An 18,428-nucleotide genomic window follows, 5' to 3' on the forward strand; every position below is an offset into this window, starting at 1 on the left:
TATTTCTCTCAGAGAATTTCAAGCCTGCAGTAGTGGAAACTGTCAATGAGATCACATGATTTGCAAAATGCCATGCAAAAATTAGCGACTTCCTGTTCCCAGCCAGTGTTGTTGTTTTCTTTTTCCCCACCATTCCAATGACACATCTCATTTCTAGAACATTTGATAGACACGTTCATAATATTATTTAAATTTCCTTTATCCATTATGAAAGTCCTGAGAATCTGTCCCAGAGGCCCTTTAAGTATTTTCCCAGCCTTGGGAAGTTTGTTATTTTATTTCCATTCTTCTTTGTGGCCTGGGTTCCCACCTTTCACTCTCAACTCTCGGCTGGCACATCTCAAGGGGCTGCTGCCCTCCCTGGGTGGTCTATAACCCAGAATTCCAATATTGTCCATGTGAGAATGTGCTTTTTGTTTTTGTGTATTGTGGCTGGACCACCAACTCTAGGAACACACAGTAATATGTGTTCTTGCCTTCACTTTCCTGGGTTCTGAGCAGGCAGCAGAATCCAGGATGCTAAATGTGAAGAACTAGGGAGAGGAGGCTGAGCCACCAGCCTTCTGCAGCCATCTGTCACCTCTACCCAATGGGCGGGCTCAGCCACACCTGGCAATCACTTACCCACCCAGATCTCGGTCGGCAAGCCCAGCTCTCTCTACCTGTGTTACTGTGGCTGACCCCTCAGTGAAAATATCTGGGCTATGTTAACAATTAACAACTTTCCTTTTTGTAGTTCCAAAGTTCCAGGTAGATGTTGCCTTGGTTTATTAAACTGACGCACCCTTTTTGTAGGTATAAAAAATAACACAGGTTAGTAAATGGCATGTCATGGTCTCCGATATACAGGACCAGGTCCCAGACTAAAAGGAAAGATCCTTTCTTGTATCAAACAGGTCTGTGCTGTAGAGCACAGTACAGCATCGGGATGGAAAGAACAGTGAATTGGCAGTCAAGAGAACCGGGTGCAATCCCTGGCTTTGCCATGATTAATGAGCTGTGTGGTGAGTTGACTTCTTTGCACAAGGGAAGTGAACAGTGATCTTGAAGCTCCCATTCGGTGCTGAATTTCTGATGCTGAGGTCAAAATAATAGCTCTGTGAAGGGGGTGACTGGGGTGGCCAGAACTTGGCATAGGGGGGAAAGAAGAAATGGGCTGGCAGAGGTGCCCTGGGGATTGGCACTATAGGAGAATGCCCCACTTTGTCAGATGGAGCAAGGATACCCATTCAGTCCTGCATGAACCCTGTCATCAAAGGTGTCCCAGGGCAAGTGGACATTCCAGGTGTCTCTGAAGTGCAGAGTCAAGGGGCACTTCCCAGCCCTGGGAGTTACAGCTCAATGCTGCCCCATGGTCAGGGTGCTGGAACAATAGCTACTTCTCCATGCTGAGCCAGAGGGAAGGGACATGGTCATGCATGTCACTTTTCAATCTGAAAGTGCAGACAGGACCTCTTTCCTTGCTCATGCATGCCCCGCAGCGCCTATGCTTGTTGGCCCTGCTGTATTCTGAGCTTTGCTAAAGTTATTTCTACATGAGCAGTGTGCTCTAGACCAGTGCTTTTGAGCTTTAATGTGCACACGAATCAGCTGGGGATCTTGTTAAAAGCAGATTCCAATTCAGTAGGTCTGGGGTGTGGGGCCTGAGATTCTGTGTTCCTAGCAAGCTCCCTTGTGACATCCATGAAGCTGGTCCAGGAACAAGACTCTACATAGCAAAAATGCAGAGAAAAGAATTGGGAGCTGAGAGTCACCTGGCTCACCATAGGATACTACAGAAATCATTCTGAGCCACAATTTTCCACCTTTTGGTGATAACAATGCCTGTCCTATCAATTTCAAGGTACTATTTGAAAGGACCAAGTGAGTTAACTTAGGAAGTGAGCAAATGTAACAGTCCAAATGTTTTCCACTATTCCAAGAAGCTACCAAACCATCTAACTCTGGGGTGTACTGGAACCCCAAGCAGAGCGCAGTAAAGCTGCATCCCCCAGGGATCAGCAGATACTCTAAGTGATAGATCTGGGATGGGCCTAGGAGCATGCACTTTAACAAGACAACGAGGTGATTCGATACTGTCAGTTCTCAGATCATACACTGAGGAACACTGTCCTTAGTGGTAAGGGTGCTCTCCTCCTCAATGTGTGAAAATTTAAGACAGCAAATACAACAGTGAATTTCTTGTAGCTGATCACAGATTCAGAACACTTAGCTCCCCATAGACTGGTATTTGTCAAACTTTAATATGCTCAGAAATCACCTGGGGGACCGTGTAGAAATACAGATTCTGATTCCTCCAGTCTGGGGTAAGGCTTGAGATTCTGCATTTCCAACACGCTCCCAAATGGTGTTTCTTCTGCTGGTCCAGAGGCCGCACTTTGAGTAGCAGGAACCTATGACAGTAGTTCTCAGCCCAAACTGCACTTTAGTCATCTTTTAAACAGCACAGACGTTTAAAAACTTTAATTTCTTAAGCTGGTCTGGAGTAGGGCTCGGGCATTTTTTTAAAAGCACTCAGGTGATTCAAATACACATCCAGCTTTGGACCTCCATGCCACAGATGGAGTCCAAGGCCCTGGCTGAAGGGCAGTGAGTGGGCATCAGCCCGCGGTCCACCTGTTCATGCCAGTCCAGTGCAGTTAAGCGGGTCTTAGAGAGGCTTCTTGCTGGAGAAATAAGGCTGGTTGGCTCATTCATTTCTTGACATAGATATAAAACATAGGTTACTGTGGAGAGAGAAAGTGGACGTCTTAATGAGGGATGTGATTCAGAGACTGATGCAATTACTGCTCCAGCTTCAGACCTCACTGCTCTCTCCTTTCCAGCTTCTGGCTGTGATTTTTCCCAGCTCTCTGCTTGGCTCTCACAGGTGCGGACCAGGTGGGACACTGACCTGTCTCCTTTTGCCCTGGCTAGGTGGCGGTGAGGAGCAGCCACCTGCAGAGAGCCCAAAGGCCAAGGAAGGCTCGGAGGCTGTGCTCCCCAAGCACAGGAATGTGTTCCACATCGAGTGGTCATCCTTCCGGAGGAGGAGCAAAGGCAAGTGTCTCCTCCCCCTCGCGTCCGGTCCCTGACTTCCTGGTCTCTAATAGAGGAGGGACATCAGCAGTACCTACTTCACAGGCTGGTAGGGAGACCCACGAGGGTGAGGCTCATTCTCCTCACACCTGACCTCTGACCAAAGCCATAGTTCCCAGTGCCTGGACGCGCCTGAGGTGGGAGAGAGACTGGAGCCAGGACAGGCAGTGGGACAGGCAGTGGCCTACTGTAGATCTAGGCCAGGGGCTAGATCAACTGAGCTGCACATTGGAATCACCTGCATCCCATACCCAGAGACTCCAATTTAATTAATCTGGGAGCATCCTGGGTGAGCATCAGTATCTTCTGAAGCTCTCACAAAATCCTAATATGCCACCAAATCAAAAACCACTGGTCTAGGAGGCTAGAGATAAAAAAATTCTCACCTTTGGCAATGGTGGGGATGCCAAGGCCATGGGAACAGGTAGAGGACCATGGTGGGGAGGGGCTTCCCAGAGGCCGAAGAGGGGTAGCGGGGTTCAGAGGGCAGCTAAAGCTGAATAGGTAGAGAAGACAAAAATTTGGACTTGGAAGCTGAAAACATGTTGTGGCAAACAGTGAGGAATCTGGGAGACCTCCCCAGCCAGCTGCAAGGTTGGAGCAGCCTTATGAACAGCCAGGATACAGGGGCAATTTCACTCCACCCCAACTCCCAGAGAGAGGAGCAGAATTGTCCAGAGTCACACAGCAGGCTAGGGGCACTGCAGGGGATAAGACTGACCCCCAGATTAGTGTCCTTTTTATAACATCTCGTGATTCCCAGAAGATGCATTAGTGACTTTCTTCCTCCAATTCACCTAACTCTCATCATTTCATATCAAAAGTCAGCCAACCCAGAGAAATGGGCCTGGAGAGGTTACAGGAAAACACACAAGATGAAGAGTGCACTGAGTATACCTCAAGAGCCCCTCTAGCCCAGGAGCTCATCTCTGACAGGGGACCCAAGGCATGGCATGGAAGAAAGGATGGTTTGCCTGAAAAGGTTTACAACCTTCCTTCTAACGTCTTCTTTATGAGAGTGGCTGGGGACTGGGGTGGGGGAAGGACAGAGTAGAGAGCTCCATGCAAAGGAGTCTGGAAGGTGGAAATGAGCCAGAATTTGCAAGGCCCTGGCAGGCAGAGGGGAGCTTCAGACAGAAGCAGCAGGTCAGCGTGAATGTCACCTACGCTGACCTCCTAGTTCAGAGAAATCCTCTCTTCCTACTCTTCCTTTCAAGGCTTCCAAAATAAATGTTTCTCCTGCATGGAATAGCTTCCCAACCACATTGGTATTTTCAGTCCCTTGTCCTTCAAAAGTGGGAACACAGTGCCTTTGATGCATCCCTTCTAGTACTTTGACACCCCCAAGACTCGTGAATGCAGAATGGGAACAGCCCATTCAGTCTGAAAATACAGGGCGGTCAGGGCACAGCCTGCCGTTCTCATACTTGACCACGGGAGGGAACCAGAGCATCAGGACCGAAACTTCTTTCAAAGGATGCATAAAACCCTACGAAATTGGTCATCTTTAAAAATAAATGATCCATAATAATGAAAATATGTTTAGAGACGCATTACAAGAGTTTTCTAGAATGACAAGAACATACCAAAAGCTATTTCAAGTGACTACATGGATATCACTTGTCCTAATCCAACCAGCAGTTGCTACTGAAATGCCTAAAATTCAGAGATAAACATCAACAACAAGAAAAGGGCTCACTTGGGAGAGTGTGGTGCTGATAACACCAAGGCCAAGGGTTTGGATCCCTATATAGGGATGGCCAGTTAGCTCACTTGGGAGAGCATGGTGCTGACAACACCAAGTCAAGGTTTAAGATCCCCTTACTGGTCACCTTTAAAAAAAAAAAAAAAGAAAGACCAAGACAGCCTGAGCTCATGCAGCTGTAGAGAGTCATAGCCAAATTCAAATATAGATGTCGCATGGCTCAGGCAGCTTAATACTTTATGAGGCGGGAGCAAAGGTCTTCAACCACAACCAAGTTCCTTTTTTTGTACATCTATGAGTTCTCCATGTGGTACAGGAGAAAGAGCCCTGGATTCGGGGATCATGAGCAAGCCACTGTCTCTCCAGGATGCTATTTCCTCATCTAAAAAATACAGGGGTTTAGCTAAATCAGGGCTTCTCAGTAAAAGTCAGTGTAGTCTCTGAACTCCATAAATTCCTTGTAAAATGTCCTGTTTACATGAACGTGTACATTTTTCCCCAAAGATGGTCCAAATGGGTCTGTGACCGGTAAAAGAAAAAGGGGATTTTCCAGCTGCAAAACACCATGGTTCTGTGCTTCCTCAAGCAGAATAAAAAATACTTACTATTCTAACTCTAACCTTGCCAGAAATTAACTGCTCAGGTGCCAGAATGGAGGCATTCTGACTGATCGTGCTCTTTCTTTCCAATTCCAGTGTTTGGAAAAGGCGAATATCAGGAGAGACAAACCAAGGATCCATTTCCCTATCGATACCAGAAGCCAGCGGTTGAGCTGCTGGTGAGTACTGAGTGTCCGTATCAGGGACAGCACCCTGCAGTCACAAAGCCTACAGCAGATGAGGGAGCTAAGATCTGTAAAAGATGTTCTCTGATTTAGACAAATTTTCTGGAATTCATATTTTCAGAAATGTAATTGCCAAGGATAAAAATGTCTATTTTTCACAGTCCACTTTGTAAACTTTCATATTTATTTTATTTGAATTATTTATTATCAGTCTTCCTCTAAATCCAGATTTCAAGCATTTAGGAAATAAGCTGGTGCCAATTTTCAAAAACAGAATCTTTACAAGTTCAATTCGATAACTTTATGTTTATAAACATTGAATTTTAAAGACTAGACATGCTGGAGGAAAACAATTGCTTCTAGAAATAGTGTCGTATAGTGAAAGTAGTAATTTTTAAAAAAAACAATCTGAAGATCTGTGGTTAAATTTCAATTCTACCCTTTGATCTTGACCTTGGCAAATGAGAACTTCCCATGCCTGAGTCCTTATCCACAGAGTGAGAATAAAGATGTCATTTTATTGAACTTCATGGTGGCTGCACATATTAAATGAGGTAACATGTCAAACAAAAAAAAAAAAAAATTTAATCTACAGAAACAGGGAGATGCTTAAGTAGTAATTTAACTAAATACCAAATAAAAATCTCAGTTTGGTCCCCAAGTGACCACAGTGTCACTTCTAAGTGTGAGCCACAGCACATCGGACATTCTTGCCCATCTCTCATCCCTGGGCAGGATCTGGACACCATGCAGGAGAGCTCTGAGATAAAGGTGGAACCAAACACCTCCAGGACAGCCCGGATTCAGAGTTCCATGGTTGCTGCTGGGAAAAGCCTCAGCAAAGCCCTCAGCTACATCACAGGAGAGATGAAGGAGTGTGGAGAGGGGCTTAAAGGTAAAGGTCCATGATGGCAGCCCCAACCCTGCAAATGTCATCTCCAGCTGTCCCCAGGAAACACATTGCCATGGAGGTTCCCTATAGACTAGTCTGAGTCTCGTTTCTACAGTCTCTCAGAGAAGCTAGGAGTTTTGCTGTTATGACAGACATTCAATCTCTTGGGATATAAATACCAATACATGTAAGGTGTGAGCTCTCATTTTTGAACACAGCAGTCCTGCTCTCTCAATATCCCATATGAATAGTACAAATGGGCATTTTTAGCACTGGGATTCTAGAGCCAGCATTCTAGAAAAACGGTCTCTGGATAGTTCATGGGAGAACTGTGTCTACTAGGCCAATAGGTTCTCTTTAGCAATCTTCCCAGAGCTCAGGTCATGGGTTTAATGCCCTCTGTGCAGCAAGAGACTTTTCTTGAAAATTTATGCTACTATCAGGGGGGCACAGATAGCTCAGGGTACCTAATCCCACTGCTACAAAAACAACCTGAAGGCAACACCTGGCTGGAAATGGGTCTCAAGTTTTCTGGACAGTCAAATGCTCTCTTGGGTTCTGTTTACCTTCTGTGGCAGGTGACAGCAGGTGGCTGTCTTGTCCAGGGCCATCCCACACTCAGCATTTGCTGATTTCCTGCCCTGGTCCCATTTCAGACAAATCCCCAGTGTTCCAGTTCCTCGACTGGGTCTTCCGGGGCATGTCTCAGGTGATGTTTGTGAACAACCCCCTCAGTGGTATCCTCATCATCCTCGGCCTCTTCATCCAGAACCCCTGGTGGGCCATCTCGGGCTGCCTGGGCACCATGGTGTCCACCTTGACAGCTCTCATCCTCAGCCAGGACAGGTGAGTCCCCAGAGGCCCAGGACCCCAGCCTGAGGCCAAGAGGTTGCTCCCTGGTAGGACCATTCTCCGCCTTCCCACTTCCAGCTCAGACACCCTTCAAAATAAGGACACTGACAACTAAAAATGACTGTTCCCTGATTATCTGTTCATAGTGACTCATTGTCTAGAGCAATAGGAAGGGTTTCCCTCCCCAGTCCCAGAAATGCAGTTTGTTTGAAGGTGTGTGTCCTCAGACCCAGGTGAGAAAAATCTGAGTCAGAGGGAAAATTTAAAAGGCCATGGAGAAGCCTCACTCGACCAGCCGTCCCCCTCTCCCGCCAGGTCAGCCATCGCGGCGGGACTTCACGGCTACAACGGGGTGCTGGTGGGGCTGCTGATGGCCGTGTTCTCAGACAAAGGTGACTATTACTGGTGGCTTCTGCTCCCCATCATCGTTATGTGCATGTCTTGGTAAGTTTGCTTCTGAGGTTGTGGGCTCAGATCCAGGACCATCAACCTTTTTATCTGAACCCCGTGACTGCCTGTCTAAAGGTGATTTTAAAGCAGCTTTTATTCAGTGTGAGCATCAGAAACATGCACTGGAAATAATTACCAGTGTTATCCAGTGACAGCACCATGCTAGGTCTTCTATATACAGCATCTCATTAGCCACCATCATTTACTCTTCTTTTTTTTTTTAATATCTAAAGAGGTTTTTGGTCTCATCTTGCCAGAACACAGAGCAAGAAACTGTTTCTGGAAATCTCATCCCTCCTGCCCCGCTGGCTTTTCTTTATCCTTGAGACCACTGACCAGACCAAGACAACTTCTTAGGGTAGGCTGAAGGCCCAGCCACAGGGCAGAGTCCACAGGATGCCAGGCCCCATTCCCTCCTTCACGTGCAGAAAATGCAGGGCACCAAGCCATGAGGCTAGTGTGCATGGTCACTCAAAAAACATTTGGTAAATGAATGAAAGTGTTTCCCTCCCCTCTGCTCCCCTAACCTGTCCTCTCTCCTCATGAATGGGGATGGAGCTATGTGACTCATCAAGAAAGTTCTGAGACTCCCTACCTTGAAACGTGTCCCAGAAAGCCCTCCCTCTTATTTTGAGTCTGGGCATCCTGCCCTAGTGTAAGGAGGCGGTCCAGGGAAAGACCTGCTCAGGGTAGTCAGGCTCAAGGAGGACGCCCAGTGGCTGCTTGTCTCCAAAAGGGTGCAGGGAGCCCCCCACCGCTTCCCAGTCTAGTGTCAGGGCCAGGCAGCACTTTCTGATCAGTATCTCCTGTGCTTCTGCTATCAGCCCCATCCTCTCCAGTGCCCTGGGGACTGTCTTCAGCAAGTGGGACCTCCCAGTCTTTACACTGCCCTTCAACATCGCTGTGACCCTGTACCTAGCGGCCACAGGCCACTACAATCTCTTCTTCCCCACGACACTGCTGCAGCCTGCATCCTCCGTGCCCAACATCACCTGGTCAGAGGTCCAAGTGCCCTTGGTAGGTACCACGGGAGGAGGAGGGGTAGTGTCTGTCCAAACCTGTCTTAAAGTGGCATTTACTTATTTTGCACATCAGAAACATCCATGATTAATAATTATTAACAACTATACAGTACAAGGCATTCTACATGCATATCTCATGAGCTACCGTCCTTTCCTCTTTCTAAGAGCTAAAAGGGCTGTTTCTGGTCCCACGCAGAAGAGACTGGCTCAGGAAGAAACTGAGGCCAGATCAGAGATTCTCCCCAAGTTACACAGTGAATTAGTGAAGAGCAAAGTCAAGGCTAGAACTCCAGCCTCCTGACTTGAGGCCTGGGTTGTTGTTGTTTTCCCCTTTTTTCAAAAAAAGGTTTTTAATGCTTTACTCTAGTTTTAATGCAGCGCGTGCTTTGTATTGTCTTTCATTTAATCACACCAAATCGTGAAAGACGTGCACATCATGCTGTCTCTATTGGCTTCAGAAGTCACTGTTCCAGCCTCCAGAGTTTAATCCATTTGCTCTGAGGTTTGCTCAAATTGCAAAGCACGGGAGCTCCCGCATTAAGGAACATATATAACAGAGCTTTTAAGGTTTTTCTTGTTGTTTTCTCACAAGTATTCTCTCTATAATGCTTACCACTGGGAGTCTTCCGAGATAATTAATAAGAAGCTACACTAAAAGCATTAAGTCAGCATGTGCCCGCAGCCTCTTTATCTCACCGGGCACCTGTTCTCTGAGGCCCTGCTGCTTCTGTCCCACTAGAGCAGGGCCCCACAGTCTGGGGCTCACTCTGAAACTTCGTTATTGGCAATTTTTTGCCTAAGCACAATGCCACTTGGGCTTGCTGAAGGAACTTCCTTTCAGAATAAATTTCTCTCCGTGTTCCATTGTCACAACGCATAATATAGTGGAAAGAGCCCCGCATTTGCACTAAGGAGCACCATTATTTAGGAAGAGAAATGCTTGTGTGAGCCCCGTCCTCGCTGATTGTGCGTGTGTGTGTGTGTGTGTGCGTGTGTGCGTGTGTGTGTGCGTGTGTGTGCGTGTGTGCGTGTGTGTCTCTGTGTGAGTGTGTGTGTGAGTGTGTGTGTGTGTGTGTGCGTGTGTGTGCGCGCACCTTTGCAGGCCAGCAGCGAAAAATGTGCTGTGTTGGCAGTTCAGCTTGTTAGTCTTCTCATTCGGGATGTTTACCCGATCGATATCTTTTGGAGGTAAAATTGCTCTCATTGATGTGCTATGAGGAGATGGTGTTAGAAAATGCTAGTTTAATATAGTTCGCATTCTCCATGCCGCATTTTCAATTGAAAAGATATTTCAGAATTTTATAGAAATGGAAAAAATAACTGCAGAATCCTATACAAACACTTTAGAACCCCAAAGTTCCAGGAAATACAAATTCAATTTGGGGTGCTTATCCTTTAAGAAATAGGTGGAGAGGGGGGAGAAAAAAGAAAGAAATTTCTGCCCAATTGAATGGATTATGATATAATTCATATTTTTTAAACAATTATAATTACAGCCTTGAGTTTCTGGGAAATAAGTGGTGAATATCACAGAGAGGGTCTAAAACTCCCAACAATTTTTAGTCCCTGTGGGTTCCTCTGTTCTTTGGCCACTAGTGAGGCCCCCTGGAGGGTGTTAGGGACAAAACTGCCCAGCCCTGCCCACCACTGCCTCTGTATAAACCTCTCTCGCCTCTCCCCTTTCCCCTGCGTGGCAAGGACAGAGCCTCCACTGTTCTCTTTCCCGGGGTAATGGGAGACTGAACCAAATGGTTACCTGCTAGGCCCATCCTGTTGTCTCCAAACACTCCCGCTGTGGTTTGAGAGTTTGGCCCAAGGCCCTTGAACTACAGGATTTCCTTTCTCTGACACTCTGCAGAGTCCTCCAAGAGCACTAGGAGCTGAGAGAAGAACCACCTGGCCATAACATGTACACAAAGTCGCCCTAGGACTCCATTTCTTCTCAGCTCACTGCCCAAGGGGTGAGACCAACTCCAGTGCATCCCAACGTGGCCCAGAGCCTCCTCCCTTAAGCCCTTCCCTAGCTCAAGGGCCTTTGGCCAAACTCTCCAAAACACAGGACCTCGTCCTAGTAGCTGGGGAAGCCCTCATCCCCAGGATCCTTTTCCCAAACTCCAGGGCCCATGTGCAAGTGCCCACAAGGCTTCAGTCTTCTCCAAATGCTTTTTCATTCACGCACTGGCCCCCGAGATACATGGAGGACTCAGACAAGCAGGTGCCCTGGGGTTTACCAAGCCAAAGAGCAGATGCAGGACAATACTAGCTTCTCGGGGCCCCTTCTGCGGATACTAGTCCAATTGCTCACCCAGACAGGTCTAAAGTGACCACACCCCCAGCACATTCAAGGAAGCACAAAGAACCATTTCTCAGTGTAATATTTAGCCTTATCATCATCTTTTTAGCTTTAAAAAAAAAAATTACAAGAAGCTTTTTAAACCCCAACTTTGATCAGACATATATTACTTTTTTAATGAATAATACCCTAATTTGAAAAGTTTTCAGGTTCTCTTCACTGGGGGATGAATGCCTTATACTCACGTTTCTTTTTTTTTTTTTTTTTTTTTAAAGATGACCAGTAAGGGGATCTTAACCTTTGACTTGGTGTTGTCAGCACCACGCTCAGCCAGTGAGTGAACCAGCCACCCCTATATAGGGATCCAAACCTATGGCTCTGGTGTTATCAGCACCACACTCTCCCCAGTGAGCCACGGGCAGGCCCTTATACTCATGTTTCTAAAGAAAAGCATCCCAACCCCTTGGTGTAAGAACTCAAGATTAAGATTACTATAGCCTCTGTTCCTTCTACAGTGAACCTATTTGGATAGGAATATCTTGGAAACTTGTTGGAAAATGTTAGTGTGGAGGGTTTGGTGCCGAATTTTTTTTGCATCCAAGGCTCAAATTCTCTCTTTTGCCTCCAAAATAAGCATGTGATCTCTCATACCTACAGCTTTTGAGAGCCATCCCTGTTGGAATTGGCCAAGTGTATGGCTGTGACAATCCTTGGACTGGAGGAATTTTCCTTGTAGCTCTGTTCGTTTCTTCACCTCTTGTCTGCTTGCATGCAGCAATTGGATCCACCATGGGGATGTTAGCAGGTCTGTGTCATCCCTTCCCCTTGTTAATGGGCTGTAAGGTTGTTCAAGTCTGAGGCCAGCTCCACAGAAAATGGTGACATGTCTCACCTGCTGGTTCTCTCCTTCCATTATATCATGTTTGTCCACTTTTGGTGCTAGTACCCTCATGTTCCCTTGAGCAAAAGCTGCTGTCAAAAAAAGGCTTTGGTGTTAGTCATTTACACCTTAGTATAAATTTAAACTTTGGGAGAGGTTTCTTCTAGGCATATTTATATTTTAAACCTTACCTGCAATAACAGTAAGAAAGATTTGTTCTCCATTAGAGAATATTAAGATACAAATGAAGGAGAGGTCCTTTCCTGGAAGGGGAAGGACATTCCCTGGATTGCTTACATCAGACTTCAGATTCCTTACTCAAAGGGTCTTTTCAACCCTACCAGTTTAACAAGTAGCATTCATGTGACTCTATGGTCATTTGTTTCCTTTACATGCTTTTTCACTGAATACAATTAGAAGTCCTTTTTTTAAATATAAATACTTAAGAGGATAACTGGTTCTGGGCTCAGAGGACTGTGGTAGATTTCAGAGTGGGCAGGTGAGCCCCATAAGACCCCAAAGTCACCAGCGACACCTGCCCTCTCTTGTAGCACTCACTCTCGCAACGCCCTTTGACTCCATCTACTTCGGCCTGTGTGGCTTCAACAGCACCCTCGCGTGCATAGCCGTGGGAGGCATGTTCTACGTCATCACCTGGCAGACGCACCTCCTCGCCATCGCCTGCGGTAGGTACCACCCACAAAAGCCCCTTTTGGCCTCAAATGATGTTGCATCCATCCCCGCAGAGAAAACCACCCTGCAGAGATTCTGCTACTTCCCCAAAGATAAATGGGAGGAATTGCTTGCTTTACAAAAGGGTTTTTATTTAAACTGTTTTCAGTGGTGTAGTGATTACTACATTAAAAAATATTTTCACTGAATACACAGTGTTCAGCCATACGAAGACAGATTTTTCTAGGTCAAGGTTGTTTGGTGGTTGTTCACGGTCTGTCTCCTATGATTGCTATTTTCCTGGCTGGTGATTGGTACTAACTGACAGTGCCACTCTTATGTAAGTTAATCCTTTTATATGAACTCAGATGATTTACATCACATAGCAAGTGGCATTAAGCATCCAAACATTGACCACAGGCCCTTCAAATGATCCCTCTTGGTTGCATATTTGTCCAGAGTTCCAGGAAATTAGATTAACTACAACAATTTGGTATATTTATATATCCTTACCCTTGAACATCCTTTATTTCTTGATATTATATGAATGGAAAACAAATAAAACTTTTTTTGACCAAGACATTTAAAACAGGTTTCATTACAGCACACCACAGACTCTGTAAACATTATTTTTTAAAATAAGTTTATATAGATAGCATAGTAGTTTGCATTTTTAAAAATAAGTTTATAATTTTAAAAAATTCCCAAATATTCTTGGGCTAAAGAAAATGTTCTGGAACAGATATAGCTTTACATTTGTTTTCTATTAAGAAAACTATTAAGATAGTTTGTAGATATATTTTCTTTTGCATTTTATGACAGTCACTGCAAAGATGGAGAAAAATTCTGAACTAGATGTGAAGGTTAATGCTGCTTTCTTTTCCTTTCCTCTTTCTTAGAATTATTTTTTGCTACCTCAAAAAGCTCAACCTAAGGCCAGCACATTGTAGTTACTTAAGAAATAATAGTTGTCATATTGACCGAATAAAAGGTAGCCATTCACCCAGCACCTACCACAAAAAAGGCTCTTTAAATACCTCATGTCTATCCTTAATGCCAACTCTTCAAGGTTGGTATTATCATTTCCACTTTGCAAAAGAGGAAAAATTGGGACAAAAATCAGAGCTGGGACTAGAGGGAGACAAGTGAGAGAACCGGGATGCAAAATTTAAGGAGGTACTCACTCTCAACGACCTGCAGGCAATGATCCTCACATAGCTCCATGACCATGAGAGTGAGGGTCACCTTAAATTTTTCACCCCAGGTGCCACACTCATCTTCTCCTACTACCAACCCTGTCAAAGAGGATAAGAAGCTCAGCCATGTATTAAAGACAAGGCTGGGATATGAATTTCCTCACTCCAAACTCATGTTATGTTCTTAACTCCGCACCCTCTTTCCCACCATGGCTCCTCTCTATGTCCCAGATGCCTCTGATAAATCAAGGAACACTCACGGTTTCCAGGAAAACTGAGTAGCATCACCTCCAAAGAACTGCAGATGGGCCCAGTAACTCCAAGGAACATGAGAATACTTTAAAGTGAAGGAATTTAAGGTCCCCTTACGTGAATCCCTGAACTTGTAAACAGACCACACAATAGTATTATCCAATGTTGATTGGTTTTTATGAAAATACTTTACAAACATCATCCCATGAGATCATTGTAAGAAGCTGGATACTCTATTCCCATTTTGTAGCTGTGGTGCCTGTGGCCCAGGGAGGTTGAGAGGGCTTGCCCATGGGGAGAGGTGGAGTCAAACCTCCTTCTACAAGTTAGAGAAAGACCTGGAAGCATCCAGTGATGTACTTTCAGACCAAAAATGGAGAAGGCTATTTTTTTTAATGGGTTTAATAAGCAGAAGATTTTAAGATGAGGCTATCCCAGAAAATCTGGAACATGTGGTCAGCTTACTTGAGTGTGGGGCCTGTTGAAAGGCAACCAGGAAGCAGTGGACTGGATAGCTCCTTTATCAATCAGAGCAGCCCCATTTGAAATGAATGTCACAGTGAATATTTTAATTTAAATTTAATTTAATTTTTAAATAGGCCAGCATTTATTCCATGACCTGAAACTCAGACCCATGCCTTTTAATTTCCTTCCCTAAAAATGTCCCAGTGACAAAAATTTTAAACTTTTACACATATCTTTAAAATCTCTAATGATTTATATTATTGAATTTATTTTGGATTTATAAAAAAAAAGAAAAAAGGAAGTGTGAACACCAGAGATGAAAAGCCAAGGAGTCCTGAAGATTTTAGAAGGATTCAGGGCCATGACGGTGCCTGCTGTAAACTCACCTGCTCTCTCAGCAGCCCCAAACTCCACCCAGAATCAGGGCATGGAGGTCGCCTAAAGGGAGGGACTATGTCCAGTGCCTGGAGCTGTAACTTCTGTCCAGAGTGTCAGAGGCCAAAGACATCTGGGGTACCAGCTGGGAAATGACTTTACAGCCCCAAGTTCTGCTTGTCCACTAAGGAATGTTCATGTTCAATAAACAAGTCTTAAATGCTCAAATTATATCAGATGTTACCCCACTGGTTCTCAACCAGGGGTGATTTCCCCCTTCCCCAGAGACATTTGGCAATGTCTGATGACTTTCTTGTTTGTCACATCTAGAGGGAGAAGGGCAGAATGCTCCTGGCACCTAGTAGGTAGAAGCGAGGGATGTTGTTAAACATCCAAAAATGAGCAGGACAGACCCCACAACAAATAACTGCCCAATCCAAAATGTCAGTGGTGCCAAGGTGTGAAACCTCGACACATGTCATCTCATTTACGCCTCACTACAACCCTGTAAAGTGTGTGGATACTATTACTATCACCATTTCACAGGTGGAGGATTGAGGCTAAAAGCTGAATAAATTGCCCAGAGTCAGGTCTGCCTGACCGTAGAAGTCCGTGCTCTTTACAGGACACCACACTGCTTCCTGAGCCAGTGCTTTCTCTGCAGGTGAGAAAACCAAGGCTGAGAGCAGTTAGGCTTTTTTCCATAATCACACAGCCTGTGGTGAACAGGACAGGTGAGGTGGCCAGCATCCCTTCTGGAAGGTTCCTTCCACCAGAGCCTGCTCCACACACCCTTGGACAGACAACTCTCCCTTTAACCCAGACAGGCTATATGTCCCGTTCCCTTCTCTTCCTTCTGTTCTTCCTCCTGGATCCCCACTCTGCAGGCCCTTCAACCACACATGAGCACACACGAGGTTTTCAGAGGGTTTGCCTGCTCATAACAGACCAAAGTAGATAAGATAACAGTGGGAGAAGGGAGAGTGAAAATAACTCCTTTGACTCTGGATCCCAGGGAAGACGGATGGAGTTGGGGTCTCCACTCTTCGTAGGCCACCCCCGGAGTCCCACTCAGGCCTCTGGCTCCCATTCTCTGGGGCTTTGCTGGAGCTTGGGTTTACCCTCCATATTCCCCCCTCTTCCTAACCTCAGACCCAAGAGGCTGCAGCACTCAGCAGCTAAGAGCCCTCTTCTGGAGCCAGGTGGCCTGGCTTTGCCATGTGTTAGCACGTATTCCTGGGCAAGTCACTTGAACCCTCAGCACCTGATACCAACAGTGCCCACCTCCCAGAGCTGTTGTTGAGATCGGATCAGACAAATCGGATGCCTGAAACATAGAGAGTGCCGGGCACACAGGGCCCCCCTTCTGTATAAACAACATATATTACCACGTGAGGATTCAGCTGACACAAAGGACGGCATGGGCGGCTATCCCCTCTCAGAGAAATGCTCTGTCTGCTGCAACCCGTGAAGCCATTTCCTGCCCTACAGCCCACTTCACATAACTCCTTCCTTAATCTCTACGCTTCCACTTTGAACCCCTACCTCTAAAACTATGGGGGCTTCTCCTACTGTAAGACAGGCAGAACGGTCATCATTTAACCTTTCTGAGCCTCAGTTTTCTCACTTGTGAAATGAAGACAATCATAGTGCTTACACTGTAGGAATGCTGGAGGGTATAGTCAGTATTGCTATGAGCTGGGCATGCAGCAACTATCTCATAATGGTTAGCTACTGCTATATCCTAGGAAAATTGGGATGCTCTCAGTTGAAAAATTAAGGGTTCAGAAGCAAAGCCCAATTACGCTGGTCCATTTTAATAGCTTCTCACTTCTTGCTGGCACTCAGTTCCTCCCAGTGCCCGGCCGGGTCACGCCCTCCGCAGAGCCTAGAGAACCAGGCAGAAGGCATATCTGGTCTTCCTCAACCTTACAGAATGCTGCTTCTCCCTAGGTACCCATATTATGTTAATAATAACTTGTGATGAAATATTCCAGTAGGGAGTTCTGGGATTTACTTGCCTTTGCTGTACGGTAAAATTTCCATTTATGGTTTATGCTTTTAAATGTCCCTTTACTGGAATGCAAGGTGGTAGGACCCAAGAGAACCATAACAGCTAAATTCTGGCCCTTTTTAACAAAGTTCATCTGCTGTCTTAGCTGTGCCAGCATTTGCATGGAATTTAACACTTTTAAAGCTGCCAAGCACTGGAATCATGACTCAATTTTTTTAAATCTGAGAGTATTTGTGGCATAAAATTTATGTGGAGGAAATATGTAGACTAAGTTTGGGTCACTGTCCAATAGTTACTGGACCATTTCTTGTTGCTTCTTTCTCCAGCACTGTTTGCGGCCTACCTGGGTGCTGCTCTGGCTAACATGTTATCTGTGGTGAGTCAACCTAGGCTAAGAATGTGCCCACAACACCTTCCTGGTATTCTCTTGGCTTCCCAAAGCCTGCTCAAAACCCCTCTTCCAGGAATCCTTCCCCAACTCACCCCTCTTATTTCAAATCACACTACTCACCTTGGCACCTACGAGACAGAAGGAGCTGGGTCTCACAAGTTTAAATGTCAAGTGTTGCCAATTAAATCCCACTGTCAGTGGGCCAAGAGCTCCTTAGAGAAAGACAATTCAAAGAGCATTATCTCATAAGTCAAACTCCTTTCTATTATATAACCCTCTAGAACTATTTTTAAGTCTTAATTATTTAGCTTGTGTTTATAGATCGTCTGCCCAACTAGCTTGAGAGCCAGGGTACATTTTGTTTGTCCCATAGCAACTTGCACACTTGGTGGGGGGTGTCACTAGCTAAGGCTTCAGGGAAGAAGGGGAGTCACTCTCTAGCCAAGAAGAGAGACACAGAGCTGGTAGCTTGGGCAGGTGCAGCAGTCCAAGTGAGAACGCCAACTTTGTCTGGGCCCAGCAGGGGGTGGGGAGGGCGGGGGGAGGCACAGGGCTGGCCCAGGCCCCAGCACAGATGCTCGGGGCTCAGCTTGCAGTCGATGCCTCCCCTCTTAGATGAGGGTGCAGGGCACATCTCACTTGTTCCACCAGGAAAAGTCCTGGTGATGCTGCGGGTGGATGGTTGTGCATTCTGTGGACACCTGCCTATATCCCTCCCTCACTGCTAGTGAAAATGGGTGGTTTGGACTTAGCATACGACGATATTTTCTAAGGAGTATAGTTGGCCCTCCCTAATACTTTCCTGTCTCCTCCAGTGGGCTAAGTCCCTCCACTGGGCCCCATCGCATCTTTTACACACCTTGGCTACAACAGTTGATATACAATTTTGTGGCAAGCCTAGTGCCCGTCAGTCCTCTTTCACTTTCAGCCTATGGGATCCTTCAGAAGCAGGGCCTTTTCATGTTCTTATCTTTATCTCTAGTACCTATTACAGTGCCCAGCACATAATCGGTTCTCAAGAAATACTGAGTGAATGGATCGCTCAGGCAGTGAGCCTCCACAGTAGGAAATATTAGACCATCAGAAACACGGAGGGGGGACAAGAGG

General features: G+C 45.8%; 1 protein-coding gene across 2 annotated transcripts in view; it reads left to right on the top strand.

Annotated features, from left to right (window-relative positions):
* Positions 1-18,428, top strand: part of SLC14A2 (solute carrier family 14 member 2) — a 59,555-nt gene that overhangs the window by 39,151 nt on the left and 1,976 nt on the right. For both annotated transcript variants that reach the window (XM_063077044.1, XM_063077045.1), the window contains 9 exons: positions 2,917-3,039; positions 5,479-5,561; positions 6,303-6,462; positions 7,116-7,305; positions 7,627-7,755; positions 8,586-8,778; positions 11,734-11,881; positions 12,508-12,642; positions 17,257-17,306. In XM_063077044.1, the coding sequence (XP_062933114.1) occupies positions 2,917-3,039; positions 5,479-5,561; positions 6,303-6,462; positions 7,116-7,305; positions 7,627-7,755; positions 8,586-8,778; positions 11,734-11,881; positions 12,508-12,642; positions 17,257-17,306 (1,211 nt within the window). The remainder of the gene's footprint in view (positions 1-2,916; positions 3,040-5,478; positions 5,562-6,302; positions 6,463-7,115; positions 7,306-7,626; positions 7,756-8,585; positions 8,779-11,733; positions 11,882-12,507; positions 12,643-17,256; positions 17,307-18,428) is intronic.

The sequence above is a fragment of the Cynocephalus volans genome, chromosome 13 (genome assembly GCF_027409185.1).
Source record: "Cynocephalus volans isolate mCynVol1 chromosome 13, mCynVol1.pri, whole genome shotgun sequence".
NCBI classification, from domain to species: domain Eukaryota; kingdom Metazoa; phylum Chordata; class Mammalia; order Dermoptera; family Cynocephalidae; genus Cynocephalus; species Cynocephalus volans.